The following is a 27,031-nucleotide window of genomic DNA, read 5'->3' as shown; positions in this document are numbered from 1 at the left end:
GTAAGGTATACCAGACGGTTGCCCTAAACTTATTGGTGCGTACCTTGCTGGTTGATGGCTTGGCGACACAAATTCATGATGAGAATACAGATGATGTGTTGAATGATGTGACTCTGTTAGGATTTGACTATCATGAACTGTTTTGGCTAAGTTGCAGTCTAATGTGGTATCTTCTTTAAGCCTGGAATGGGTTCCTTGTAGACAAACGCCAAACTCTCCAAACATAATACTGAGGTGTTCACCAGCTTTAGCAACTTCAGTCTTGGGATGTAGTCCGAAATAGTCACAACCTAGCAAAATATCTTTAATTTGCGTGCTTTTATACGATCAGCAGCTCTATGGGTGATGTATGTAGTGTTGGAACCTCCATCAAAGAAGATAGTGACTACCTTTCCCGTACCTGCTACTGGAACTTGTTGAATGGGGTAGAGTGCTAGACTTGACGAATCAGTAGCATTTGTGTCTGAGAGAATGCTAGCTTGGTTTACTGAAGTAGTGGTGGGTTTCTCTCTGTTTTCTGCAAATCGATGGATGATGATTAGATTCATTGCAATGGGAACAAGGTTTTCGATTTGGACATTTCACCTTTGGATGGTCCCCAAAGCAAATGAAACATGCATTGGTTTGCATTAACTTTTCAACTCTTGCTGGTTGTTCGAGTTTCTGGAATTCTAAACAATCAGCTGTTACATGTGCAATATCACTTCTTTGATGAACTGCACAAGGATAGAAATTCTTCTGAGGTTTCCTCATATTTTCAGAGCTTTTACTGTAACCTTGGTATGTGGTTCTAGTACGGTCTCTGTTGACATGAGATTGTTCTTTACTGTAATTCCTTCTAGCTTTGTTTTGAGTCTCAGCTAGTCTGGATACGACTTCCCGCTCACGTTCGAGAAACTTCATGAATGGCACAAATGGCTTAACTTTATCAAAAGAACTTAAATCATGATATCTTCTAATCCATTCAAATTTTATATGAGTCGGGAGTAAAGCTGCTGCTTGATTGACGTCTCTCATGGTTAGAGTTGCAAGTTGTCCTAATTCTTCAAGTTGACTGTAGGCAGCCTCTACTTCATCAATAAGTTCCACCAGGCCTTTAAAGTCATCTTCTTTCACTAGCTTTAACCTTTGTAGATTTTCAAGAGCAGCTTGGACGCTTGCACTGGTGTCATCATAGTATGCCTCCAATTTATGCCACATGATGTCATACGCTTCTGGTTTGGTAGCAAAGACTGATTTGATACGTTGAGCAGCTTCACCATGCACTGATCGTTTCAGTTCATGGGCCAGAGTAATCCTGTTATAATAAGCTTTCTCTGCCAACTCCCGCCATACAGCTTTAAACTCTGGCCAATCTTTTCTCTTTCCAGAAAAGGTTGGTAAAGACAATCTTTTAAGTTTAATGTCTGAATTCGAACTGTTATTGGGACCGGTACGTCTTCCAAATTCTGAGTTAAAACCAGGTGAACTATATTCGGAATTGTGCACTTGGGGATTAGTATATGTGAAAGTAGATGCCGGAATTGTTCTACCAACATCGTAACTGGATGACAATGTGTAAACAGGATTGTGAACTGGAGCAGAGAACATAGGTGTTGACACAGAAACTGAACTTGCCACAGATTGAAATGGTTGACTCGAAGAAATGCCGATTGGTGTAAGCTTATCTGTTGTTGAATGTTTTAGAAAGAGATACACTTTTCGTTTAATATTGTCAACAGCATCATTTACTTCATAATTTTCTTCTTGTTCTGGTTCAATTTGTGAAGAACTTAATATGCTCTGTAATTTTTGCATATTTTGATTAATCGCACTGAGAATGGATTCGAGTGCATCACTGTCAAATTGCAATGAGTGTACATCAGGTTGAGCAGAATCTAAGTTAATCTCTATCCTCCGAAACACACCAATGATTCTACTTAGATCCCTTTTCAGATTAGCTCGAATTGGTTCTGCGGATACATGTTGTGCCGCTAACTTTGCTTCCACAAATTTCACTTTGGCATCATCATATGTCTTGGTAAGAGTATCTGTATATTGACTCAAGCTCTCACCATTAACTATTCTGTGTTCAGACATTTCTTCAGTTGACACTCTATCAGAATAATTGTTGTCAACTTCAATAAAGTCACTATAAGAATTCTCCAATTCTGACATTAAAATTGTTAAAACTTCCATATCAGTACTTCTTTAGCACGATGTTATTAGTCTCCTAGCACTGATTGTTACTGTTTGTTTTGCCTTACTTCGTGACTGTTTAAGTGTTTCGATATCCATTGTTGTAGATCAAAAAATTGTCTTTAAATAGATGCTTCCTGCGACTGGCACAGCTTTCAACTATTTTTCTACAATGTTTTCAAAACGTGATATCTTGATTGGAAAACTGGACTGGAACACTGGACTGGTAACAATGGACTGGTAACCCTTCGTCTTAGTGTAAAAGTTTTACTGTATTGGGATGTGATCCCTGGACCGATGTATTCTTTAGAAGGGTAGTTTCAACTCAAGTTGATCATCAATATTCTTTATTGTTAAACAATCTTCAATCGTAATAAAAAACTTGGTAAAACCTTAAATAAACAAATAAGGTTTTCTTAACACATGAAACATATATAAAAGGTATTCAAAAGTTTAAACTAAAATCGTAACTATTCTCTACTGTAACCTATACTATCTAACAATAAAAAGTATTACTTACATCAAGACACATGGACTATACTAAAAGACTAATGCAATGAAACAAGGGGGAACAAAGGAAATAAAACACTATTTTGTTTTACAAAGGGGTAATTATGGCTTAGACTTACATCTGGATAATACATGAACTAAACAATAAGGTTAATCATATGCAAACTAAACAATAAGGTTAATCATATGCAAACTAAACAATAAGGTTAATCATATGCAAAATAAACAATAAGGTTAATCATATGCAAACTAAACAATAAGGTTAATCATATGCAAACTAAACAATAAGGTTAATCATATGCAAACTAAACAATAAGGTTAATCATATGCAAAATAAACAATAAGGTTAATCATATGCAAACTAAACAATAAGGTTAATCATATGCAAAATAAACAATTAGGCTAATGCACTGAAACAGGGGAGAAAATATATACATATAGCAATGTCCAAATACAAACAAAGGAAATATAACATTATTTGCCATAAAAAGAATAAAACCTTGTGAATAAGACAATAAATGCAAAAGATAAAAAAGTGACACATTCTACAATAGTTCCATTACATATTAAAATACAAAAACTTACTTTTCCTTTTGAATACGGTCCTAAACTGACTACTATATTTTAAAACAGCACATGTTTGAAAACTGACAATGGAACTGACTATGGCATCATTCCTCTTAAACTAGGTCAAACTTTCCTTATTTTTGATTGGTGGAACATAAATAGAAACACTAATGCCAATAAGAAAACTGGAGTTGTGCACCTTGAATTTAAAGGTACTACAGAAGTAAAACATATAAAATGATAAAAAATGTTTTGTTGAGAAAAATAATTGATGTGGCGAATATAATTACCAATAACTGTTTCATTGTTTATAGTAATGTCCCATATTAATCCAATACAAGGATATAGAAGAGGTTATGCAACTGTGGATCACATCTTCACTTTGCACGGACTAATCCAAAAGTACTTATCTAAGCCCAAAGGTAGAATTTATTCGCTATTTGTTGACTTTTCCTGTGCTTTCGATTGTGTAAATAGAACAAAATTGTTATCACTTATGTTACAAAAAGGGGTCACTAAGAAAATGTATACGATTTTAAAAAGTATGTACTCCAATGTTAGTTCTTGTGTTAAAATTGGAACCCGGTTAACGCCTTATTTCGACTGTATGTCGGGGGTAAGACAAGGCTGTATTTTAAGCCCTCTACTTTTCTATTTTTATGTAAATCAATTAGCACAAATAATGGAATCTAGTGATGTGAGGGGTATTTTCACAAATCAAGAAGCAAGAGACATACTTATGTTATTATATGCAGATGATTTAAGCATATTATCAGATTCAGTTGGAGACCTACGAAGAAAATTGAATGTTTTATACAAATTTTGCTGTAATTACGATCTGACAGTTAATCGTTCTAAAACAAAAGTAGTAATATTCAGAAATGGTGGTGTAATTCGAAACAACGAAATATTCTATTATAACAATCATAAAATTGATTGCGTTACGTACAACAATTATTTAGGTTTATTATTTTCATTCAGATTGTGTTGGGACAAAGCTATTTACAATTTATCAGTTAAAGCTGAAAAGGTACTCATACCTATTAAATGTTTAATAAGACAATCTGGTATTATATCTGTAACAAAATGTTTTAAAATGTTTGATGCTATTAATAACCCTGTACTTTTGTATGGATCACAGATATGGGGCTACGAATACAGACAGGATATAGAACGGGTGCATATTGCCTTTTGCAAATTTATTCTTGGTGTACATAAAACCAGTACAACAGTGGGTGTTTTAGGTGAGTGTGGTCGCACAGAATTGTCTGTATGTTATGTTTTAAATTGTATTAAGTATTGGATCAAACTAATTTTTATGTCAGATTCTAGATATGCAAAGCAAGTATATGTAATGTTATATCGTTTAGATAGTGCAAACAGAAAAACTTGGTGTACAAATACTAGACTTTTATTGTTTTCTCTTGGGTTTGGTTATGTGTGGTCAACTCATACTATCGGAAACTATTATGTCCATTATGTAAAAAACAAGTTGAAGATATATTTCATTAAATGTGTATTTGTAACGAATTAAATCACCTAAGAATAGATATTTACCGCCAGATTTTGTCAATACAGTAAAATACGACAAGAACAAGTTCTACAACTTTTGCGCTACTAACAACAAAGAATTTTTAATCTCTATTTCAAATTACATAAATCATTCCTTGAAGTACAGACACAGTCAACTTTAGAGAATATAAATCAGTGTTTATTTTATTTACACATGCATATTTTTTTTATTTTTTTATTATTTTTACATAATAATGTAATTTACTGTAAATAAACTATTCTATTCTATTCTAATCTTTGCCTATTTACTGAACAGCACACGTTTTTGATAATAATAACGAATTTTTTTCCGAACCCAAATGTCAGTGTAAATATACACCCTTGTGCAGCTGATCACGTAGTATAGTTGTGCTAATTAAATTTCGACACTAGTAAGATTAGACACAAAGAGTGTTATATATACGAGGTCGTGTAAGACATACTACATTATTCTGCGCAGGACATATTTTGTAAAGTTCGCTATCTTCACTTAAAGATCAGAGCCCTGATAAGATAAAGCACATAAAAGATACTGGCATACATGTATTACGTTAATCCCCGTCGAGTTTACTTTTTCAAGAATAGCTTACCAGGCACGGTAATATGTGCCCACTGGCAGCTTTTGAGTTTGGATACAAATATTAGTCAAAGCAGTAACAATCGCATGTATGAAATATTCAACATTCAGATTTTCTATGGGTTCATCCAGGGGTAATGTCAAACTATTTCCGTCAAGAATTGTTTCTTCTAGAGTGTTTACGAGCAATTGTGGACGAACCGACGGACATGGGTCGCGACAATATACCTCCACACTTCATGTGGGCGTTATTACGCAGAGCACTACGACTACGTGGTTTGAAAAACTTTTATGCCTCCCAATTTAAAAACAAAATGCACTCAAATGATCGAAAACTTCTTAAATTAAGACACCAATTTGTTCAACCTTATTTAATACATACATTTGAAGTACTGAGAAAATTTGATCACCATCAATTTCAATATTTGAGGTCAAGGACGATAATTCTGTTTCAAATTTCAAATCGTCCCAACCTCTACAAATTCATACTTACTAATCCTTTACATTACTTTAATTCATTTTAAACTATAATAAAGTGTAATGAAAGGGATTGTAATGAGGTTTTCTACATTTTTATGTTTATCAGGAAAACCAGTGGCATCAATTTGCACCATTTAAATTTTAAATCAAATGTTGTTCCTGTAAGTGTAATTCCACTAAAACAAAACGATTGATGCCGGCATTAGTGGCTTGGTTTAAGTGGAATTGTAGGAAACACAACATCTGATTGAAAATTGAAATGGTGCAAATTGATGCTATCAGGTGTCCTTGATCAAATAACATTTTTTAAAAAAACCTTTAGAATCCCTCTAAAATTAACAGATAATGCATCATTCGAGGACAATAAATCTACTCCTTATCATTAGAAACCTCAAAAATTCGACCTTGGTATTTATATGTTTTATGGTTTTTTCTTTAAAATTGTTTAAAACCCTATTCGAGAGCGTGTGCAAAGAAGTAAGAACAGGTAGACCGACGGCCATAATTTCAACATGTATTGTCATGATTTTAGATGCCTATTGACATGATTTGAAACATTATACAACAGGGTTCCTCGATCAGTTAGAAAATCATTGAACTACTCTTTCAAGCTGTTCGCACTATTGATGATTCGATCTTACCTTAGCTTCAGAAAATCGTAGCTCTTTAGCTCTTTCTACAGACACATAGTAATAAAATTCTAATGTAACCATCACAATCATCTGTTACAACTTTTCAATATTGTGTCGATAAATGTCGAACTAAATCAAGTTAAATGCTGGTAACAAATAGGCCTACACTCAATGAGGAAGATATCGCATTGCAAGACATTCTGCATGTTTCTAATGCATGGGATGTTTGTTCATTATCTAGGCATATCCCAAATAATACTTAACTAGTTAGTAGTAGTTTTTCAGTTAAAAGATTTTTACTTGTGGATTGCTGCTCTTCTTATAATCTCTTAAATCTTTTAATATTTGAGTTCTTCTCACATTCGGCTCAACCTTCGTTAATGTTCGTAAGTTTCCTAGAGTAGAACATATTATGATTAATCTATACTTCAACGTTGGAACAATCTCGTAACGTTAATTTAATATTTTAGATTTAAAATAACTAATTATCAGTCCCTATGTAACACTCTCTCATTGGTTTAATTCATGTTTAATTACAAATCACTATTATTTTGTTCAGTTTAATTACAATTCATTATAATCTTACTCAGATTCAGATCTCAGGCCAATTTTATCTCTCTTACAACTTAGTGATCACTTGTAATTAGTTTTCTTCTGTCTTGGTAGTTGATGATTAGTTTAGAGCTGGAAATAATAAGTGATTCGAGAGATGAACGCAAGGGTCGTTTAGAGCTTCTAAAAAGTTGGTGTATTTTAGCGAAATATGCGATTGGTTGGGGTTGATGGAATACTACGCCGCTTTTATACGGAAGGTAGAAATGAGATTATCAATCTGGAAAGATCTTTTATCTTTTATACGGAAACCTCATTTTGATAAGAAACCACTTCAGGTGAAATACGAAGAAAAACCATTAAGTGATCAGAAGAATGAAACCTTATGGTTTTGTTCACTATATCAGCGAAATAGATGCAACCAGAGAAACTCTAATTTGCTTACAATTCGTGGTCAACAGCGCTAGGGGCAACATATTTGTGCAGCGTGCTGATCCGGAATGTTCCACGACATGTCCTTATAAACTGTCAGAATTGTGACAGTCTGAGGAACAGATGTTACATGTTTGCGACTTGCGCCTTTTCTACCGATGCATCCTCAAACAATCAAGAACTAATCGAAATGCATGAGGTTATTTGTCAATCTAAGAACCATAACTTTGCTGATTACAGAATTCCTGTGAAATCGAATTTAAAAGTAGACTTGTTCAGAGAAAAGCTCCAAAATTACCATGACCATTTTATTCTAGATTTGATAGAATTTGGCTTTCCCATAGGTTTTTCTGGTGACCTTCCGAAAACCACAAAGCCGCTAAGGATCATCCATTGGCTGTAGACTCCTACTTGTCTTAGGAATTGGAATATGATGCCATATTAGGACCCTTTAAAACCAATCACTTCACTGTGGAATGCCTTATCTCTCCTTTCAATACTGTATCAAGATGAACGTCGAATTAATCTGGATCTAAGTTTCCCTAATGGCTCTTTTATCCACGATGGTATTTCAAAAGACCTCTACCTTAATGAAACAGTAAACTTGACTTTCCCAAACGTTGACGAGCTTGTTAGTGTGGTAAAAGATAAAGGCAGGGGTTGTTTACCTTACAAACGTGACCTTAAGCCGGCATATCGTCAACATCCATTAAGTGGATTTCTCGTGGATAAAGAATTGTACTATGATTGTGTCTTAAGCATGGGCTTTCGTTCCGCAGCTCATATCTGCCAAAGGTCAACAAATTCTGTGGTTTATTTCGATTTCTAGCGCTAAACTATTTAGATGTCTTTGCTAGTGGAGAAAGGCAAGATTTCGCTTTAGATGCCTTTCATTTATTGGGAAACATTTTGCAATGGTGTGGGCTAAAAGAGTCGGTTGAAAATGCAGTTCCACCATCAACAACTATAACTTTTCTTGGAGTTCGTTTGGATACCTGTAGTCTTACGCGTACGATAACCCGTGAAAGATTGACTGAAATATCTGGCCTTGTGTCATATGTTCAAGTGACAGTTAAAGAAATACAAAGCCTTCTTGGCTTGTTTTGTTTCAGCATGTGTTCGTCCGGGGAGGTTGTTCATAAATCGTATTCTTCCATTTCGATTTCCCCCCTTCTATTGTTCAGGAATAGACCACATTAACGAACTGGAATTATTAACAATTGTTTTCTCTTTAAAATTATCGGGAAGTCAATTAAGGAGCAGACGTGTTTTAATGTGAAAATATGATGTCTGTGACTGTATTAAACAAAGGTCGTTCTAAAAATGTTAATTTACAGTCATGCTTATGAGAAATTTGTTTGGTAGCCTTAATCGAACTTGAACCACAAGAATTTTCCACACATAGCTTCCGTCGTGGAGGTGCTACCTGGGCTTTCCAATGTTAAGTGCCAGCTGACCTCGTCCAAATTACATGGGGATTGGAAGTCAGACGCCTTTCAGAATTATTTTGAGTTCAATTTGGAAATAAAGATTTCTGTTGCTAAAAAGAGGATTACTTCCCTTTGTAAAAGTTAAAATTGGCGGCCTTCGACTTAGAGGATTTTTATGTGTTGAATACAATTTCATTAGTTTAGATTGATCCGTTTATTCATTTATTATTAGAGTTTGCTCAAATAATTTTGATATTGTACATATTAATATTTGTTTTATTTTCGGCCACATAAATTAAAGTTTCTAACCTTATTTGCTACTTATTTTTGATATTGCGGACGGATAATTTACAAAATATTCAATTAATTAATGTGAGGGTTTTTGAAAGATGAAATTGAAAATACAGCTTGTCAAATCCTGTCTGCAATCCAGAAACATTGAAGACTTTGATTTTGGGGACCAAGGGAGATAACTCATTAAAAATTAAAGGTTTTTCCGAATACGTCAAGAATTAAGGCCTTCTAGTGTTCATGAGCTAAAAATTGAATGAGTTTACAAGAACAAAGGCACTAACTCGCATTAATTGTTTTATTGGATTCAAGTTCCGTTGAAATCCGTAAAGAATTGTGCCTATTAGAGTATTTACACGGCAATTGTCGACGGACCGACATGGATGGCGCGAATATACGTTCCATACTTGATGTGGGCGTATAAAATTAGTTACTTCAATAATATCAATTACCTCCCTTTGACCTTCATACATAATTTTGTGAATGATATTGAGCTGGTGTGGCGCCAGGCAGCGTCTACTTTTTCTCGCATTAAAAGTTCAACCAATATTAATTTTACATCTGCCCTTTTCAAAGAATGAAACCCAATCAAGCATTGTGTACAAATAAAAATTACGGTTCTGCGATTCTATTGCAGAAAGCATCGAGAAAAGTGTGGATAAAAACTTTGAAATGAGTGAATTGAAATGCTTAGCATTTACTCACAAGAAATGACAAGTTTTAACAGACCTATCCACGATGGACGGCTATATAAATCCACATTTCCATGTGGACGTTTGTATGTAGCTTCAACAAGGTCAAATTTGACCGAAATTTTATCAATTGCACATTAAGTTTCTCCAAAATCAATTGAAAATTTTACTTGTCTTGTGTTCACAATTTGGACACGTATCAACTTAGTCCAGGATAAAAACTTTCATCAAAAATTTTCAAATTCAAACTTTTCAAAATCTCATCCCTTTTATTGACCACAACAAATTTCATGAAAATCAAATGAAAACTGTCTTTTATTGTTGCCCAAACAAACGATCCACAGACTGGCACGACCGACTGGCTCGCAGAATTCTATGGGTCCACATTTATTTCTTGCAAATTTTGCGAATTAAGTTACTAGTTTTCGCATATGAAGGGCTGATTCTTTCTCACATTCCTTTCTTTTTCATTATTAGTGGAAAAAAGACCTTAACACTGACCTGTTTCACGACTAAACTAAAAGAGAACGTGTCATGTGTAACATATGTCACAAGTGGCGAAAATCCATAATTGCATGCCGTTAATTTCAAATCAGCTTTAAAGATATCTGATAACAATTTTTAACCCTTGAGTAAAATTGCTGACTTGGTCACTATGAATGCAATATTGTAACGTCTAATCGCTGACATGTTGACATTTTTACATTATTTGCGAATATGAAATTTACAAAAAATATCGTTGGAAATAATTATTATTTTATTGAAAAAGCAACATTATTCGAAATAAGTTAAGATACCAATGAAAAGTATACTGAAAGATGCGGAAATTATTATACCATTTTGTCACCATTAGTACTGTTATCATTTTTCTGACATGGGACAAATAAATATAGATATAAAAACATTTTACGTCGATTTCAACATCTTACAACAATTCGTAGACTATTATCTGAGCACATCGAAATTGTTAAATTTTCCTATTATTTTTTTTTTTTTTGAAAATTGGAATATCAGCCTCAAAATAGTACTGATAGTCTTAGAATGTCTGAGTTGCTAAAATCTTTTGTAAGTTAACATTGAAAAGAAACATACTTCTCTCCTACCTCAAAATGGTAGGCTGTAAATTGTCCTCTGTAAAAACAAATATTGAAGACACAATGTGTGATTATGCTTATATATTTATCTACGCTAAGTCATTCTAAGACTAACAGTACTATTTTGATGTTGCTATTTCTATTCTTCATAAAAATTAAACTTTGCTCAGACAATAGATTGGATAAAAAAAAATCGCTGCCATTTTGAAGTTTTCAAGACGAAAATACAGGTGGAAAGAATGATTGTTGAAACAATGCAACATTGATTAAAGTGAAATTTAAAATAGAATTTTGATTTATGAATCAGCCTTTTCTTCTGAATTAAGATTGCTATCATTATCATTAGGTTGTTTATATGGTCGACTTGCAAGAGGTTCTAATGCTAATATCAAAGCTGACAAATAGGCACAACCACCAACAAAATGATACGATGCTATATAAGTACCAGTTGTATCTCGTAATGCTCCTGAAATAATAAAAAGAATGAAATAGAACTGCAAAACGAAACAAAAGATTATTTTTCTTAATGTAATAATCATTCAAGATTCCAATCTTGGAAGCCGTCGTCAATAGCTAAAAGGGACAAATGGAATGCGAGAGGCGGTAATTAAGGAGTTGTGTTAAATCCAAACCAACCAACCGAAAGGTCAATGGACCAAAATACTGGCACATTAAGGTAAAGAGACGTTGTGTCCTTGTATGTTGTAAAATTATTTGATTTTATATTCCATTCACAGTTGTCTTCTAAATTCGATACGGTATGTTTTGTAAAAAAATAATGCGCACAATAATGAAATAATAATAATTCAATAAAAAAAAAATAAACAAAAACGTTCAGAAACCTGGCGTCATATTTTACAAAGGGGTTCATATCTTCACAAAAACATTTTTTTAAAATATTATGTTCATATATACTTAGTTTAATTAAAATCTGGGGAAGCCCACAATATCCTTCATAAAACTATAGATTCTACATTTTATAAAGGCGAAGGTGAACAAATGGACGGATGTAAGTGATGCCAAATTATACACTTTCTCATAGAGATGATGATGTATCAAAGAAGTGGTTGCCTAGCAAGATACGCCCTCTTCAATGATAATTTTTCATTATAACAAGGGTGGTCGCAAATCTGTGTCAAATCTTTTATTCTTGATTAAACCAAAACACAAAGTTTAATAAAAAAAAAACTGTCACCAAGATCACGTTCACAAGCCCTATTTAACATAATTGTATATTATTAAAATCAGATAAAAACGGCCGTCTCCATTGTGTTCATAACCAAACTTAACTTTGCCAAGATCTCCTCAACATTATAAACCATAACAGCAAATTTCTTTTAAATCTTTATCCTCTAATGTGTGCACAAATAAATTTTGACAGTTTTTACCGAGTCACGAACAATAACATGAAAATCGCTAATCGAAAAATTGTCACATTCGAACTTGAAGAAGGTCTCATTGTTAAAGATGTTCACACCAAATTTCAGTAAAATCCGACATCAACTGTTCGCTCTATAATGTTCACAAACAAATTTTAACGCGTTTTCAATAAGTCAAGAACTTGACTAAGATCTCACAAATACAAATGAGCACACCAAATTTCATTAAAATCAGATTAAGATTGTAGTCTCTATTGTGTTCACAAGTCAAAAATGGTCGGGCGGCGGCGGCGGCGACAATTTACGACCAAATTGTAATGTGGGCGTATAAAAAATGACTTTCTTACCAAATAATGGATACGTTAGCACACTACTGAGTCCATCGTACAATAGAACGAAGCCAAGAACAGTACTTAATTTTGATAAACCTAATATATCTATTATTGTTACCGATAAGAGAGCGTAAAATGCTCCAGAAAATAGACCTAGCACTACTGTTAACACTACAAAAGCACCAAACGATTCACATAATCTGGTACAATGACACGCTGTTCCGATTATAACCAACGTGATTAAAACAATGTTTTGTTTCTTTATCCAATTTCTATCAGCTATCAATCCGAGAAAAAACCGACTGACAAGATCCACGACAGCTAGAATAATCAGAAGCTGGGACGATTCGTCGTTAGATACACCCATTTCCTTGCATAAAGGTGGCAAAAGAAGACCAGCAACTCTTGACCCTACGCCACCGAAAAACGTGTATCCCAATATTACCAGGAAACGGAGATCTTTAAACAATTGAAAGTCAAAAGCTTTCACCATTTTTGATGAAGCCAATCTTACAGATGTAAGTCGCGACTGACGATCTGAATGTACTTTCAATGAGGGAGCAATCACAGCTATTTCTGTATCTTTATCTAAGCTACCACTTGAAGAAATCGGCTTGCCCTCTTTTGTTGGTGGTTCATCAGGAAACTGCAATTCGTGAGGTTTTAGTGGTCTTAATAAACACCCACAAGGAATGATATTCAATAATATTGCACCATATATAAGCAGCGCTCCCTGATATCCTTCTTGGTCTAATAGGTATCTTAACACTGGAGCAAAAACCATTAACCCAAGACTAGATCCACAAGTAGTCAACGAAGTCGCAAAAGATCGATGTTTTCTGAAATATTGACTCATCATTACAAAAGGAGGACTGAAAACAATACCATGAGCCATACCTGAAAGTAATCACCAAAAATCATGTACCTGCCTATAAAGTTTTGGGAACTGATGAAGTGTCGAGAATAGTCACTTTTCATCCATATATTTTGAAGCCCTTATCTTGCTATAAATTATGTCCTTCTTTAATTATGAAGTGGATATTTTCGCGATCTTAAAGGTTTTTATTTATAGAGAGTTATGACTAATAGGAAGGGGATTATATATTCAAGAAATCAAGAATTTTTACTATAATATTCCATATACATACATTGGTCAAAGATAGCTGTTATTTATATTTCCCCTTTTGTTATTTTGTTTTGTGGTCTGGTATACTTTAGAGGTATCAGATATCTTAATTCTATTACCATGATAGTAACATTATATCTGCATTTAAATGAAAAATTTCTTGAATAGTTAAATCCTTATCTTAATATTTTATTTTATTATTAAACATGTTCTTGTATTATAATAAGACACCAGGGGATTTGCAAAAGCTTGTAACTATATAAATAAATAGTATACTCTGTTGTCAAATATAGTGTAGGATAAAAGTCTTAAAGGGATTTTAAAGCCGATTTCTAGCCTTATAAGCATATCCAAATGACGTCTGTGGTGCCTGTATTTTCATAAATGACGTCAATATCACAAAGACTTTTTTATAATCCAGGTGCCTTTGTGTCTCGCACTATCAGTGATGCTGCCATCGAAAAAACGCCTTGACGCTCATATGAAATAAATACATTTAAACAGATGGTTGACCAAGATAATATGACGTCGTAACGGACTATTTTGACGTTGTGACAACGGATAAACATCTCCATCATTCTAAACTTAATATAAGTAAAGGAAAGACGGAAAAATGTGATAAGCTATTGAATTGTTTCTGAAGAAGGCAATTAGCCGAAACGATAACCAATAGGACAGTAGTATATACATGTATATATCATATATTTAATTTGTGATATAATTTAATAAATTTAAACCAAATCCCCGTGTGCTATACAATGAAAATAACAGATGAAAGTAATTAGGCTATGTTAGTCAAATTGAAGTAAGAAGAATATATGATGATATTAATAACTAATTGTACTGTGATGTTTGAATTGTTTCATGTGACCTTATCCCTTTTTCTAATCAATAAACTAAACATATACATACCTGCAAATACACATTCAGTGAATATCACATACGACATATTGGTTGCAAAGACTTTTAATAGAACACTAAGACCATATATAAATCCACCAAATATTATAACAACACGAACTGAAACAAATTCTAAAACCACACCATGTACAATAAATGCTGAAAAGGAAAAAGACATAATGATAAATATAATATATAAAAAAAATTGTAATAACTACACTGTTAATTAAAAAAAAATGATTTTGTGCTTTTGGAAAAAATGTAATCTTCATATCCAAATCTGTAGCTGACTGTTTCATTGTGCTGATTTCTGTACCATTCTTTGGATTAGTAGAGGAACTGTCCATCTTACCGGTTAGAGATTGTACCACACTTCTAAACCCCATAGTTGATGACGTTATAGTAGCTGAAGCACCAAACCTTTCTTCAAATTCCACATAAAGTATTCCAAATGTTCTTACATAGCCCATTGCTAATACCATTATAATAAAACTGGCTAAAATTTGATATAAAAAATCTTCTTGATTGATATTTCAAGGCAACTGAATTGCATGCAACTGATGATAATAATTTTCACATATAGAATTTTCTGCCACTTTTTCCCCTCAAGAAATATCCCTAACGTTCTGCAAGAAAATAATAGACATTTCCCCACAGATACGTTGAGGTCGATTGTGTCGACTTCAAAACAACAAAATTAATTAAATCACTGTTTACACGGGGCACATACACGAGTAACAGTTGCGGGGGCATACTCACAAAACATAACTACCCACGCCCATCCTTGATCAATTGATCTTTTTCTTTTAGATTTGCTTCGCTGGAGTAAAGTTGATTGTGGTTCTTTTGGTTCCATGGTAAAATTCAGGGTCTAAACGACCTAGAGCAGTTCAAAAAAGCTTAATTATTGCATACTATATTTGTTCCAGACTGGTTATAACGACCAGGAAAGAAACACAATGAACAATGTGCCTTGTTAAACTTGTATAAAATGGGTAACATTCATCTTCGGTTTTAGCTCCGACCTCATGCATTAACGGTGAGGAATCGGGTTAATTTAAATGGAATATCTCGACTTATGCCAGGATCAAAACGATGGAATTTGCTATCGTGTGTAATGTTTTTTTTTCATTTCTGTAGAAACGGCTGACTAGAATGTAAAGGGGTAGCGTGCAAATTTTATTATCAAAAGCGAAAATTATATTTCAAAATATTTCTACTTGATCAAAATTAATTTGTATCATAAGGGTCAATTAAAAACAGAGTTTACTAATTGTTAATTAAGCAGTATGACCTAGTATTGGTTTACGGGGAAGAGGTGGTTTGAAAAGCCACCTGATTCGTTAAAGATTCGTTTCTTAGATTTTGGTGTACAGCTATAAATTTGAGCACAAAAATTTTCGACCTACAAATCTCAAAACAACAGAATACCTCTTTAATTCTGTCACTTCACAACCGTAAATCTTATGTTAGCCAGTGAAACAAGTATCAAAACAAACGAACCTAAATTACGTTGTCAAGAGGGGTCAACACCAATTCCTTCAAACTGCAGCTGAACACATATACAACAGTTGCACTATGCTGAAATCTAAGATGAGATGAACTTCATTAAATTCTTTAACCATGAATAATTATATTCTGTGCATGTTTTATCTTGATATAAAGATTAGAGAAACGAAGATAGGGCACATCGGGATCATGACATAGTTAAAGGGACAGAGCACATCGGAATCATAGTTAAAGGGACAGAGCACATCGGAATCATGACGTAGTTAAAGGGACAGAGCACATCGGAATCATGACATAGTTAAACGGACAGAGCACATCGGAATCATGACGTAGTTAAAGGGACAGAGCATATTGGAATCATGATGTAATAGTGTTCACAGCTCACAGTCTAAATTTGAGCATTCAAATCCATGTCTCCAGAATTATCCGCGTTTGAATGTCGTCTGTGACATATATAAAATACATACATAGAAATAATGAGTAAAATTCCTAGTTATAAGTATTTTTAAAGGATTTATGCGATTTTCGTACATTTCCCGTTCTTCTGAAGACTATTAACGTATATTCAAGACTAAACCCAACCACCAAAATGCCACACATGTGTAATAATATTTGTTGATCATTAATCATTTCTTCAGTGAGTAGGAAAATTGTGACATGGATTCGTTGATGGTAGAATTCTGGTAAGAAACTCAAACGTTAATTTAGCAGCAACTGGCACGCAAATCAGTTCTGGAGAAAATACTGAATCGCTTCCACGTTGTTATCACGTGACTAATTGCAAACTACCACGCAACTTGCTATAAAATATTTTCGGCCTCAGTTTGGGTCTTACACTATGCACAAGTTATAGGTACGTAATAGTCTGATATGCAAATATCATTGACAATTACATGGAATTGTTAAACTGGGCAGATTTTTTTTCTATTACAGCACACACTGTTGGCTACTTGACTCAGTAAATACCACCTTTCATTATGAAACATTACTCTATTATGATTTGTTTGAAATACACCCCTTTATTTGTTATTTGCTGATACTGCACTGGTGATACTTGAGCTTGCAGGAACATACTTCTATTTACGTAACTTTTATGGCCGGCGTTCACTTAAATATTCAGAAATTGTCCATTCTGGGCGATTCCAGCGATACGTATGTTACATTTAGAAAGTTTTTTTTAGTGTCTGTCATTGATATGTATGTTTTGTCTTCAAACTAATTAAGGAATTTTTCTCATTTAGTTTAGCAGTAACAGGTCACATGTAAATACTAAAACAGAAAAAATGGTATTTATTTTTTAGGCAATTTACAATGCAAAAGTCTGTGAATCTCAGGGGGATAATGCCAAGCTCTTGGTTTTATACAGTCATATGCCGATAGCTTCAGAAAAGGCTATTTTCAAGCATGGCAAATTACTATCAACACAGTTGGAAGTGTCTCTAATATGTATGTTACATCAATGAGTTATGTATGATACACCACTGAATATATTAAAATTCTAGGTGTATAAAGAAATAAAAACAGTTCTTGTGAATTAAAAATTAAAATGATTACCAATCAATTATTAAAACTGCATACATTTTTTTAAAATAGAAACAAACATATTTGCATTGTCTAAAGGAAATTTGGATTTCGGGGAAGGGAGGGTTTGATTCTCTCAAATGTACAGGCCTAGGGTGGAGCAGACACTTTATTTAGAAATTAGGATTAAGGGTCTTGATATTGGGTTTTCTTCTGTTCTTATTCTGATCTGAAATTAGAAAAAATAACTCGCCCGAGGGGCGAGAAGTATAGTATCTGTTATGTACTGATTGTTTTTAGTTTACTATGAACAATATTATCATTTAAGTTCTTATTTTTTGAATATGCAACTATCATTTTCTGCTTATAGACATGGGGGAATTTCTCTTGAAGGCTCTTATAGTGGGCATGAACTATCTTGCTTGCTCGATTGCTGGTTGTATTAAACGGGACAACAAAGGGTGCTATGCCTACATTATGATGAATATTTAGTCCTATAGGTCTTGCTGTATTCAATGTCTCAATCCAATGGGCCTCCCTAAATTGACGGAATTTGGTAGTTTCATCTTCGGGCAAGTCAATTTCTATACGCTCAATTGGGATTAGGGTGAGATCTATTGAATGGTCGTCGAGGTTGAAATGATTAGAAACAGGCTTGTCTTTCTTTAATTTGATGTCTGACCTATGAGCATTAAAGTGAGTTCGTAAATTATTCTTAGTTTCTCCTACATATTGTTTGGGGCATTTCTTGCATGAAATTAAATATATTACATTCGAATGTTCACATGTTAGATGTTCCTGGATCGGGTACCTTTTATTCGTAGAGTTGCTTACAAAATAATGAGTTTCTGATATAAAGGGACATGTTTTGCATCTACTGGACAAACATGGAGCACTTCTTAAACCTGGAGGTACTTCGACATAAAGTCTGTTTTTAGCTGCTATCTGTGCTAAGGTGGAATTTTTTATGTTTCGTAAAAATCGTTTAGAGTACCCACGCTCTTTCAGTTTTGAGAAAACAATCGTACAGGCTTGGTTGAAATCAGAAGATCTTGTACAAATTCGATGAAATCGTAAAACTTGTGACTTAATTATACCAGAAAAGGTATGTTTTGGGTGAAAGGAGCTCTTGTGCAAGAGTTGATGAGTATCAGTTTCTTTGAAATACACTTTAATATCCAGTTTATTTGTTTCTGCTATGGAATCTCCCTTAAAGACTGTGGTATCGAGAAAGTCTATGCTTTTGTCACTCACGTTTGCGGTTAGTTTGATAGAAGGATGGTGGTTGTTGAGAATTTCAAAGAATTCCCAAAACTGTTCGATAGAATAAGTCCTTATGCACAACCCTAACAAGAAAATTATCTCCATTGGATTTTTGAAGTTCATACAACAGTATCTGAAACAATTTAAACAAGGTGAAATTGTAAGCTACTGCATCTTGGTCAGGTGGGTTGGATGGTCATTTTATATTCCAATATAATATCCAGCTTTTTTGCCCTAAATAATACCTAAACTAAATGCCCAGTTTACCTTAGATATAGGCAATAGAATGATTTTATATAACATAACCAGTTCAGAGAGGGAATATCTTCCGGGGTATAATATGTATATAATAATAATATCACACACTAAACAAATATACAAATCACACAAAAAAGAACTACAAATTGTGCAAGAATTTTGGCCTCGACCCTCTCTGGTTAAATATATAGGCCTTAATGATAGTTTTAATTAAAAAGAATCAGTATAAATCTTGTGTACTTAAAATTTCTATAGATGTTTCTTCTGTCACCTTTACAGGTGAAAAGAAAAAACATATTGAGGGATCTCAGACTATTGCACAATGTACACTACATTATTACACTATTGACTAATGTAACATACGTAACGTTACGTGTATTACCAATTTTTTATTTTGTAGTTTCCTTTTGTGATTTTTGATTGTTTTAAAAAGGGGAATGATTGTTAAATATAGAAAATATCACTAGATTGCAGCACAAGCTTTTAATAATTTTTTTAGGGAAAAAATGTTAATTTTATGTTACGTGAAATATTATTTAGGTTTTAAACACAAAATTCTCACGATAGTCTTGTATTCTTTTTTTTCTTTCAAAATTGATATATTAATCTATAATAAGTGTAATATCATATAAATAGTCAAAACTTATTTTTTATCATTTGTGTCAAGAAATCAAGATTTATCCGAAAGCTCCAGACAAGAGGACCTTCCACGGTGCCTGTGCCTGTATTTGTTTATATTTGAATCCTCCATGGATTCCAAACCGGCACAATACCATCATGAGATATTCAATCATAAAAAGGTTAACCTTGAACTAATCAGTTGCGCACCCTGTCAGCTGGGGGCTACTGGAAGGAAACATAAATCCTCGGGGTATATATATTAATATAATCAGTTTCATATTTCCAGCTCTGGTGATATTTGGATTATATTCCACTATATGCCCTTTAAACACTCTCCGATTATACTGCAATATTGTCAACAAGGAATACGACATCAAAGCATTTCAGTTTGATATACATTTACTATATGTACAAATGTTACTTTCCCTGTGGTAAAAATCTTGGATAGGTTTTGGAACTTGACCAGTTCGCAGTTTTTGATATATCTGAAATATGGCAACCAGAATTAAAAGCAGCTGAGGGAGATGCTCCCTTGTAGTGTGTGCCTTAGAGTGTGAAAAGTCTGTACCTTCTAGACCAAGGCTATGGTTTCCGAAATAATAGCTCTTAAAAGTTAAAAAATATACAAATAATTAGAGATGATTTCCGGATTACGGTCAGTTCTTTTAAGGATATATCTAGCGGATACAAAAGCCAAGAAATTTCAGTAAAACAAATGCATTGCATGTATAATGAAATCGTGGTCTGGGGGAATTTTTGTTAATATACCAAGTGATCAAAGTTTAGTTATGTCCAAAAAGTCCACCTTTTCCAGGCCAGATCTTATTGCTTTTTTGTTCGTGGTCTCCAAGAATCATTGATGATTGTAGTAGCATTTTCTGATAAACCTTTACTAGCGAGGTATATCCTCACACAAGACATACTGTCAGGTAAAGTTTCTTTCTCCATAATGTGTGGTTTATTCAAAAGCATGCCCAAAATGTCCTTCCTGGCAGGAAGAGGAGCTGGATGCTGTATCAACATTGAAAGAAGTATCGGATACCATACCTGTGTTTCCCATCCGGATACTATCATCAATACTCATGGAATCCTTTCTTATTTTTCTACAAAACTGGACTTATGAACTGAAAGGAGGAAAACATAAGGGTAAAAACTAGACCAATTTAAGCATCGCATCCAATACTAAGCGGATCTATAACCAAAGACTCAAAACTATATAACTGATTATTATAACGCGAGGCAAAGCTAGTAACATATCTTAAAATCATGTTTATTCAATTCCCATTCCCACTTTAGTGTTTGTCTGCTAAATGATTCATAACGACAGCAATATATTGAGCGGATATAAAAAATATTTCGCTCATTACACCATAGCCAGATTTTCTTTGTGACACAAAATAGATTTTCAACAGATCCACCAACGAGTACGCTATAGCAGTCTGTTTATCAGATTGAACGCATATGTCACAAGTGTACACCTTTAAATTGATCATTGTCATTATGTGCTCCCCATCCAAAGGAAGAAGCATCTGTTGTCAGTAACAAGTGAGTGGTTGGATATGATGACCACTCTATATACCAAATGGAATTGTTTCTCCCTAACAAAAACAAAACGTCAATATTTCCTTTGTTCCCGACGAATCGGAATTTAAGAATAAGCATCTTTCAGATCAATATATGACAGAAATTTATCTGGTCGTATCGATTTTAAAGCTATACAAGGTTTCTTGTTCATTTTCCACAAATTCGTTTAAATTAATCACAGGCCTGTAAATGTCATTTTTTACGAGAAATATATTTGAAATAAATTGTTATTATCACGAGTTATCTAAATTCTGACTGACTTCACAGATTGGTTTTCTTATCGAACATGCTGCTTATTTCTTTATCTATTGCGGCCATCTGGAGGGAATCAAATGGAGGACTGACCGGAAGACCAAACTGAATTGGATATGAAATCATTAAAATAACCCTTGACAATCTCTAAGACCAATTGGTCAGTGGTAATATACGTCTAGTTTTCAAATAAGCCAGACAACTGGTCAGCAATAAACTGCTCGCTTACCCCGTTATTTACAATATGTGCATCACATGTAGGATTTGTTGTGGTTGCTGATAGTTTTGGAAATTTGACTGCAGGGTGAAGCGTCCCCTGGAAGAGAAAGATCGGCCTCTTACTCTGTAGTTTTCCTGAATTGACCTTGACCTAAACAAGAATTTTTGTTCCTTTTTACGTTGTGACACATCTGGTCCAAAGAGTGCGTCTTTAACAAGCTTAGTGGAGGAACATTAAATTCCTCGTGCATGCTTTCTGGATCAAGGGCAGGTCCATTGTATGCAGACATATTATTATTATTAAAGGTACCATTATTAATATCATCATTTATTTATTATTAACATTATAACGGCCATTGTTATCATTATTGGTCTAAATAATCCACGTCATTTTTCTCAACAGTCAGCATTAGAGGTCCTGTTAGAATTTTCATTACTGGTACCAGCAAAAGGCCTGCTCAAAAAGAAACTTTTTTGTGAAACTTTTTGGGTCCACAATAGGCCTTCTATTATTGTTATCGGTATGGCTCACGTTTCCACCCGTTGACAAAACCTTCTAAATCACGGTATGGCCAAGTGAGAGATTTCTTTAGGTTTTGATTACAATATGTTTTTAGAGTTGATACTAAACCCTTGAATGCCGGTGGATAACCCTACCAAGTCATCCAGTTACGACATATATATATTGAAGTAAGTTAGTGTTTTTGAGAGCCAACCGAAATGAATGAGATATGACCTATATTGTCGGCTCGCTAAATATCAGAGAGCGTCCATGGTTTCCCTCCCTTCCCCGAAATTAAAAACACTTTCTACTTTCATCAGAAGTTTTGATTTTATTTTATATGAATATGATACTTACGGGCTTGTTGTATCCAACTATGTGGACAACAGACGTTTCGTTTTGTTTTCCCTTTAATCGATAGAGAAAATGTTAGGGAGTCTTGCACAATCTTTTAAACCTTGTTTTTTTGAATTTTAAGGTCGTTTAAATAAAGAATAAATGGTCAAATCAATTGCGATCAAATCCACATCAAAAAGAATATCAAAGTAGACGAAAAACAAGAAATAACCCGCTCTCATGACGCTTATTTACTTTTTGTGATATTCTTTGATTTTTTGTTGCATAATTGATAATTATCAATAGCTTTTTCTTTCGATAAAGAAATATTTTAGACATGATCGAAATGAAAATATGTAGTTCAAAAAAACTTTTCAGTTATTTTTTAGTTGCCTGTTGTTTGCTTACGCTTTTTTTTTTTATTCAAGGCCCATTTTGATGTCATAAATACCCATTTCGCACTGCAAAAGAAATTCAGTTCCACACTGGCAAATAAACATATTCTGTATTAACCATAAATTATACTTATAGATCCCCGGTTCCCAAAAATTTAATTTTTCTACTCTGAGGGGGTTAAAAGCATCTTCACTCGAATAGAAATTTCCATTATATGTAGTGTGCACAGGCGCAGTGCATATCTTTCCATGGACATAGATTGAGCGATCCACGATAACTGACATTTAACTTATTTCGGGTCTACCTTTTGTCGGCTTGTGAATGGTTGCAGATAGGCTTTCTTATTGTGATAAACATTTTAATAACGGTCAGCAAATGATATTTCTTACAACGTCTTTTTTCGACTGATTTGCTTTAACCCTACCGTCATAGTCGTATCAGATATCCATACATATATGCATGTCAGACGCAATTTTTATTATGACAATATAGGTTTCTTCCTCAGAGCAATGAATGCGATATTTGTACCAAGCCCAGAATTCTACCAATAACACCAGTGAACAGCTTGTTGAAAAGTAAAAACAACACATAACTAATAAATCCAAGACTGGAGCTAGAGAATAGAAAGAAAAGATTCTAGGAAGATACTTGTCCCAAAAACTGAATGTCTTTCATTGAACAGCTCATTGTTCCTTAGCTAAAAAAGCATTTTGTGTCGTTTCGAGCGAAGCAATGGTTGGAAGAGGTGGAGATTGCAAGTATTACTTTATTCTCAAGTCTACCAAAGCAAGCGGATATTTTTCAAATTTGAAAAAAACAAAAAAACAAATTCGTTTACTTTTAAAAGGCTATGACTCAAATTCAAAGATATACCCTTTACTAATCTTAAATACATTAATAAAATGCAAATCCAATGTCTATTATAAAACTAGATTTTCTAGAGAGATTGGAAGAACAATATGGCTACTTACGTACCTTTATATTCAGAAACTATAACTATCTACGGTTATTCAAAGGGACAGGTGGACCATTTTTTTACCAACCATACGTTAGTCTCAGAAACGGGATATTTTTTATTACCTTATCCAATCTGTAATAGAGTTCAAAGCTCACCGCAGAGATTTGAGCTTTCAAATTCATGTGAATCTAGAATTATCAGCGATTGAATGTTAAAATGACAACTCTTCAATTTAAGATACTCTGTATTATGTAGAAAAGACATACACAGAAATAGAGAGTAAAATTCCTAGTTTGAAGTGTTTTTAAAGGAATTTTGCGAATTTCGTACATTTTGAATACTTCTGAAGACAATTTACAAAAAATCAACCCCCAAAAATGGCGCATCTGTCCCTGTAGCACAATATAAAAGTATGCACGAACAAAGCAGAGGCTATAAACGGAGCCAAAAGGCAAGCAAAGTTCATTTCCATAGACTCCTTAACTTCAAATATCAATTTCTCAAAATTACAAAAAAAAGCAGTGATAGTAACAAGTAACAGTTTATTGTTTATGCGACGATTTGTATCCGGTAGAGTTTTTGCTAACAATTTAGTAAATAAATGAACTTTTGTTGATCATCATCAATTTTGTTTTGTTTCATTACCTTGGTATCAACCTACATAACACAAAAACATGAAAAAACTATCGACACTTTCAGACAATCGCACCTAGACAATCTTCGAAAATCAATGAAAAAATTCGATGAAACGAAAATCTATAGGCATCATCAAAACCATATCAGTATTATTTTAAAGGACACATTTGTAATTTGAGGCGTCATTTAAAAAAAATTAGATGCAAAATCTTGCATTCCAAACATTCTAAAGTCATGGAAAAAGTCAGTTTCTTGGCTCCTTATTGAATAGAACCGTTGACTGAAGTTGTATGTAAATGAGTGTACAATAAACTAAATTGTACTGGGTTATTTTTAAATTACCAAATATTAAAGGTGGCGAACTACTTGGTACTATGATCACTATATGTGAGTTTCAGTAAGAGGTGTTGAATATGCATTTTCAAGTTATGAGTGATCATGAAATAACAGATTTAATATGCACTATTTGGATTTGCATATGCAGAACAGCTTTTAAATCAAAACGTCATAAGCATGAGCTTAAACAGTGTCTTCAAAAATTGAGGACAATTTTCAGGCAAAAATCGGGACTATCGGAATCTAAATGCATCAGTTGACTAGCGTGAATAAGCTCTGATAATGTCCGCTCTATGTTTTCTTCCTGTTCTGCGTGTAATGACTGTTCCTAAATTTACTTCCTAACCTTGGTAGAGGTTACCCACATTTGAATGGCTGGCTTGACTACTGATTGCCCATTAGATGAATTAGCTCATTATTTATTGATACAAAATTGTAATATGGCCTTGATTGTGTGGTTTCTAAGTATTGTTTCTTTGTATTGTTTTAACATTTCTTAGAGCACTAGAACTTAGCTCTGACCACGCGTACTGATTCGTTGCACGGTTTTAACTCGTAGGTATAACCGTTATTGATTAAATAACTAACTTCTAGGTGCATAGTTAATTATATAACTTTTTCGGTACACTGCATAGATTGAACGTTCGGAGCAAGATGCTAACTAATAAGATGTGTGTCCACTGTGGGTTTTAAAGGGTTTAAGTCTCTATCCACTTGCTATACATACTACTACTTATACTGGGAGACTGGAAAAGTCTTCCCAGTCTCAGAAAAACGGCACATAAATCAACCTAATGCAGCAGAGACTCGTGAGTAGCTGATACTAAATATCGAACTCAATAAAAACAATTCCATTAAAACATACCTTACGCGTTGACAATCCTTAAAATACTAACAGGTCCTTGAACGTCACATTGAACACAGGATTTCGATTGACCAAACACACGGCCTTCATTTTCCAGTATTATAGCTTTACGGTGACGTTACAAAAGACGAGCCAACCGAAGGGCTCAAATGGAACTGTTTTCCCGTCATATAAACGTCGCATTTACTGAAAGATGGCGCGAAAGACGTTTGACCAATTTTAAGAAACTTTCCTTTTACCTTTCAATGGTTTCTCTAACAGTATTGGGGTATTTTCATCCCCAGTTATTGTCCTTGACATAAACGCATCCAAATTTGTTTGTGCGAACATCTCATTTGGATTCAGTTATTGCGTCAAAATTGGTTCATGAGCACTATAGAAGCTGCAATTGTCATTCAATTTGAAACTTGGTGTGATCCCTGAATTGATAAGGTCATGGTTAAGGAGTTGATGATATTAGAACATTTTCTGAGTATTTAATAGAAACTTGAGAGGGTATGATTCATGCTGCTTTAAATTGAATCTAAAAATTTAACAAAGCTGCTGTTCACCTTGTCTGGCAGGCTTTCTTTAAATATGTTGTGGAAAATTGGTGTTTCTATATTTGCAGAAGATAAATTGTAGAACCTACATTTTTTTTGCATCTGCAAATATTCGTAGTCAGATAGTTTCAGACTATTTTATTACTATGACTCAACATTTAATTCTTCATGGATATATCAATAATACATAATTATTTATTCATTGATTTCAGATTTTGGTAAAGCTTTCAAATAGATTCATTACATATGGATTAATGCGCGAGTTCGTAGAGATTTCAACTGATAAAGATATCCTATTCCATATATTATCCATTGTTCTAATTCAAGAGACGCAATACAGGGAAGTCATTTTTAATTATAATGTATTTGGGAATAATTATATGTGCGCTCGCTCTTGTGGATTTAGGTTTGACGACATCATGGAAAATAAACCTAAAACGTGAACCATTTAATATGACTTATGTTGATTCATTTAAGCACGACAGTGTAATCACTTGCGTTGCCTATTGT

The 27,031-nt window shown here is 33.8% G+C and overlaps 1 protein-coding gene across 1 annotated transcript; it reads right to left on the bottom strand.

The window, feature by feature from the left end:
• Nucleotides 1-11,345: 11,345 nt before the first annotated feature.
• On the bottom strand, nucleotides 11,346-15,552 carry LOTGIDRAFT_63729 (hypothetical protein; the record flags this gene model as incomplete). The annotated part of the gene is made up of 5 exons (XM_009065348.1): nucleotides 11,346-11,452; nucleotides 12,713-13,594; nucleotides 14,736-14,882; nucleotides 15,076-15,219; nucleotides 15,483-15,552. Coding segments are annotated over 5 exons (1,350 nt in total), but the record flags the coding sequence as incomplete, so codon positions are not given.
• Between the last annotated feature and the right edge of the window lie 11,479 nt (nucleotides 15,553-27,031).

This window comes from Lottia gigantea, assembly GCF_000327385.1.
Source record: "Lottia gigantea unplaced genomic scaffold LOTGIsca_7, whole genome shotgun sequence".
Taxonomy (NCBI): Eukaryota; Metazoa; Mollusca; class Gastropoda; family Lottiidae; genus Lottia; species Lottia gigantea.
This window is presented reverse-complemented; position numbering and strand designations above follow the sequence as displayed.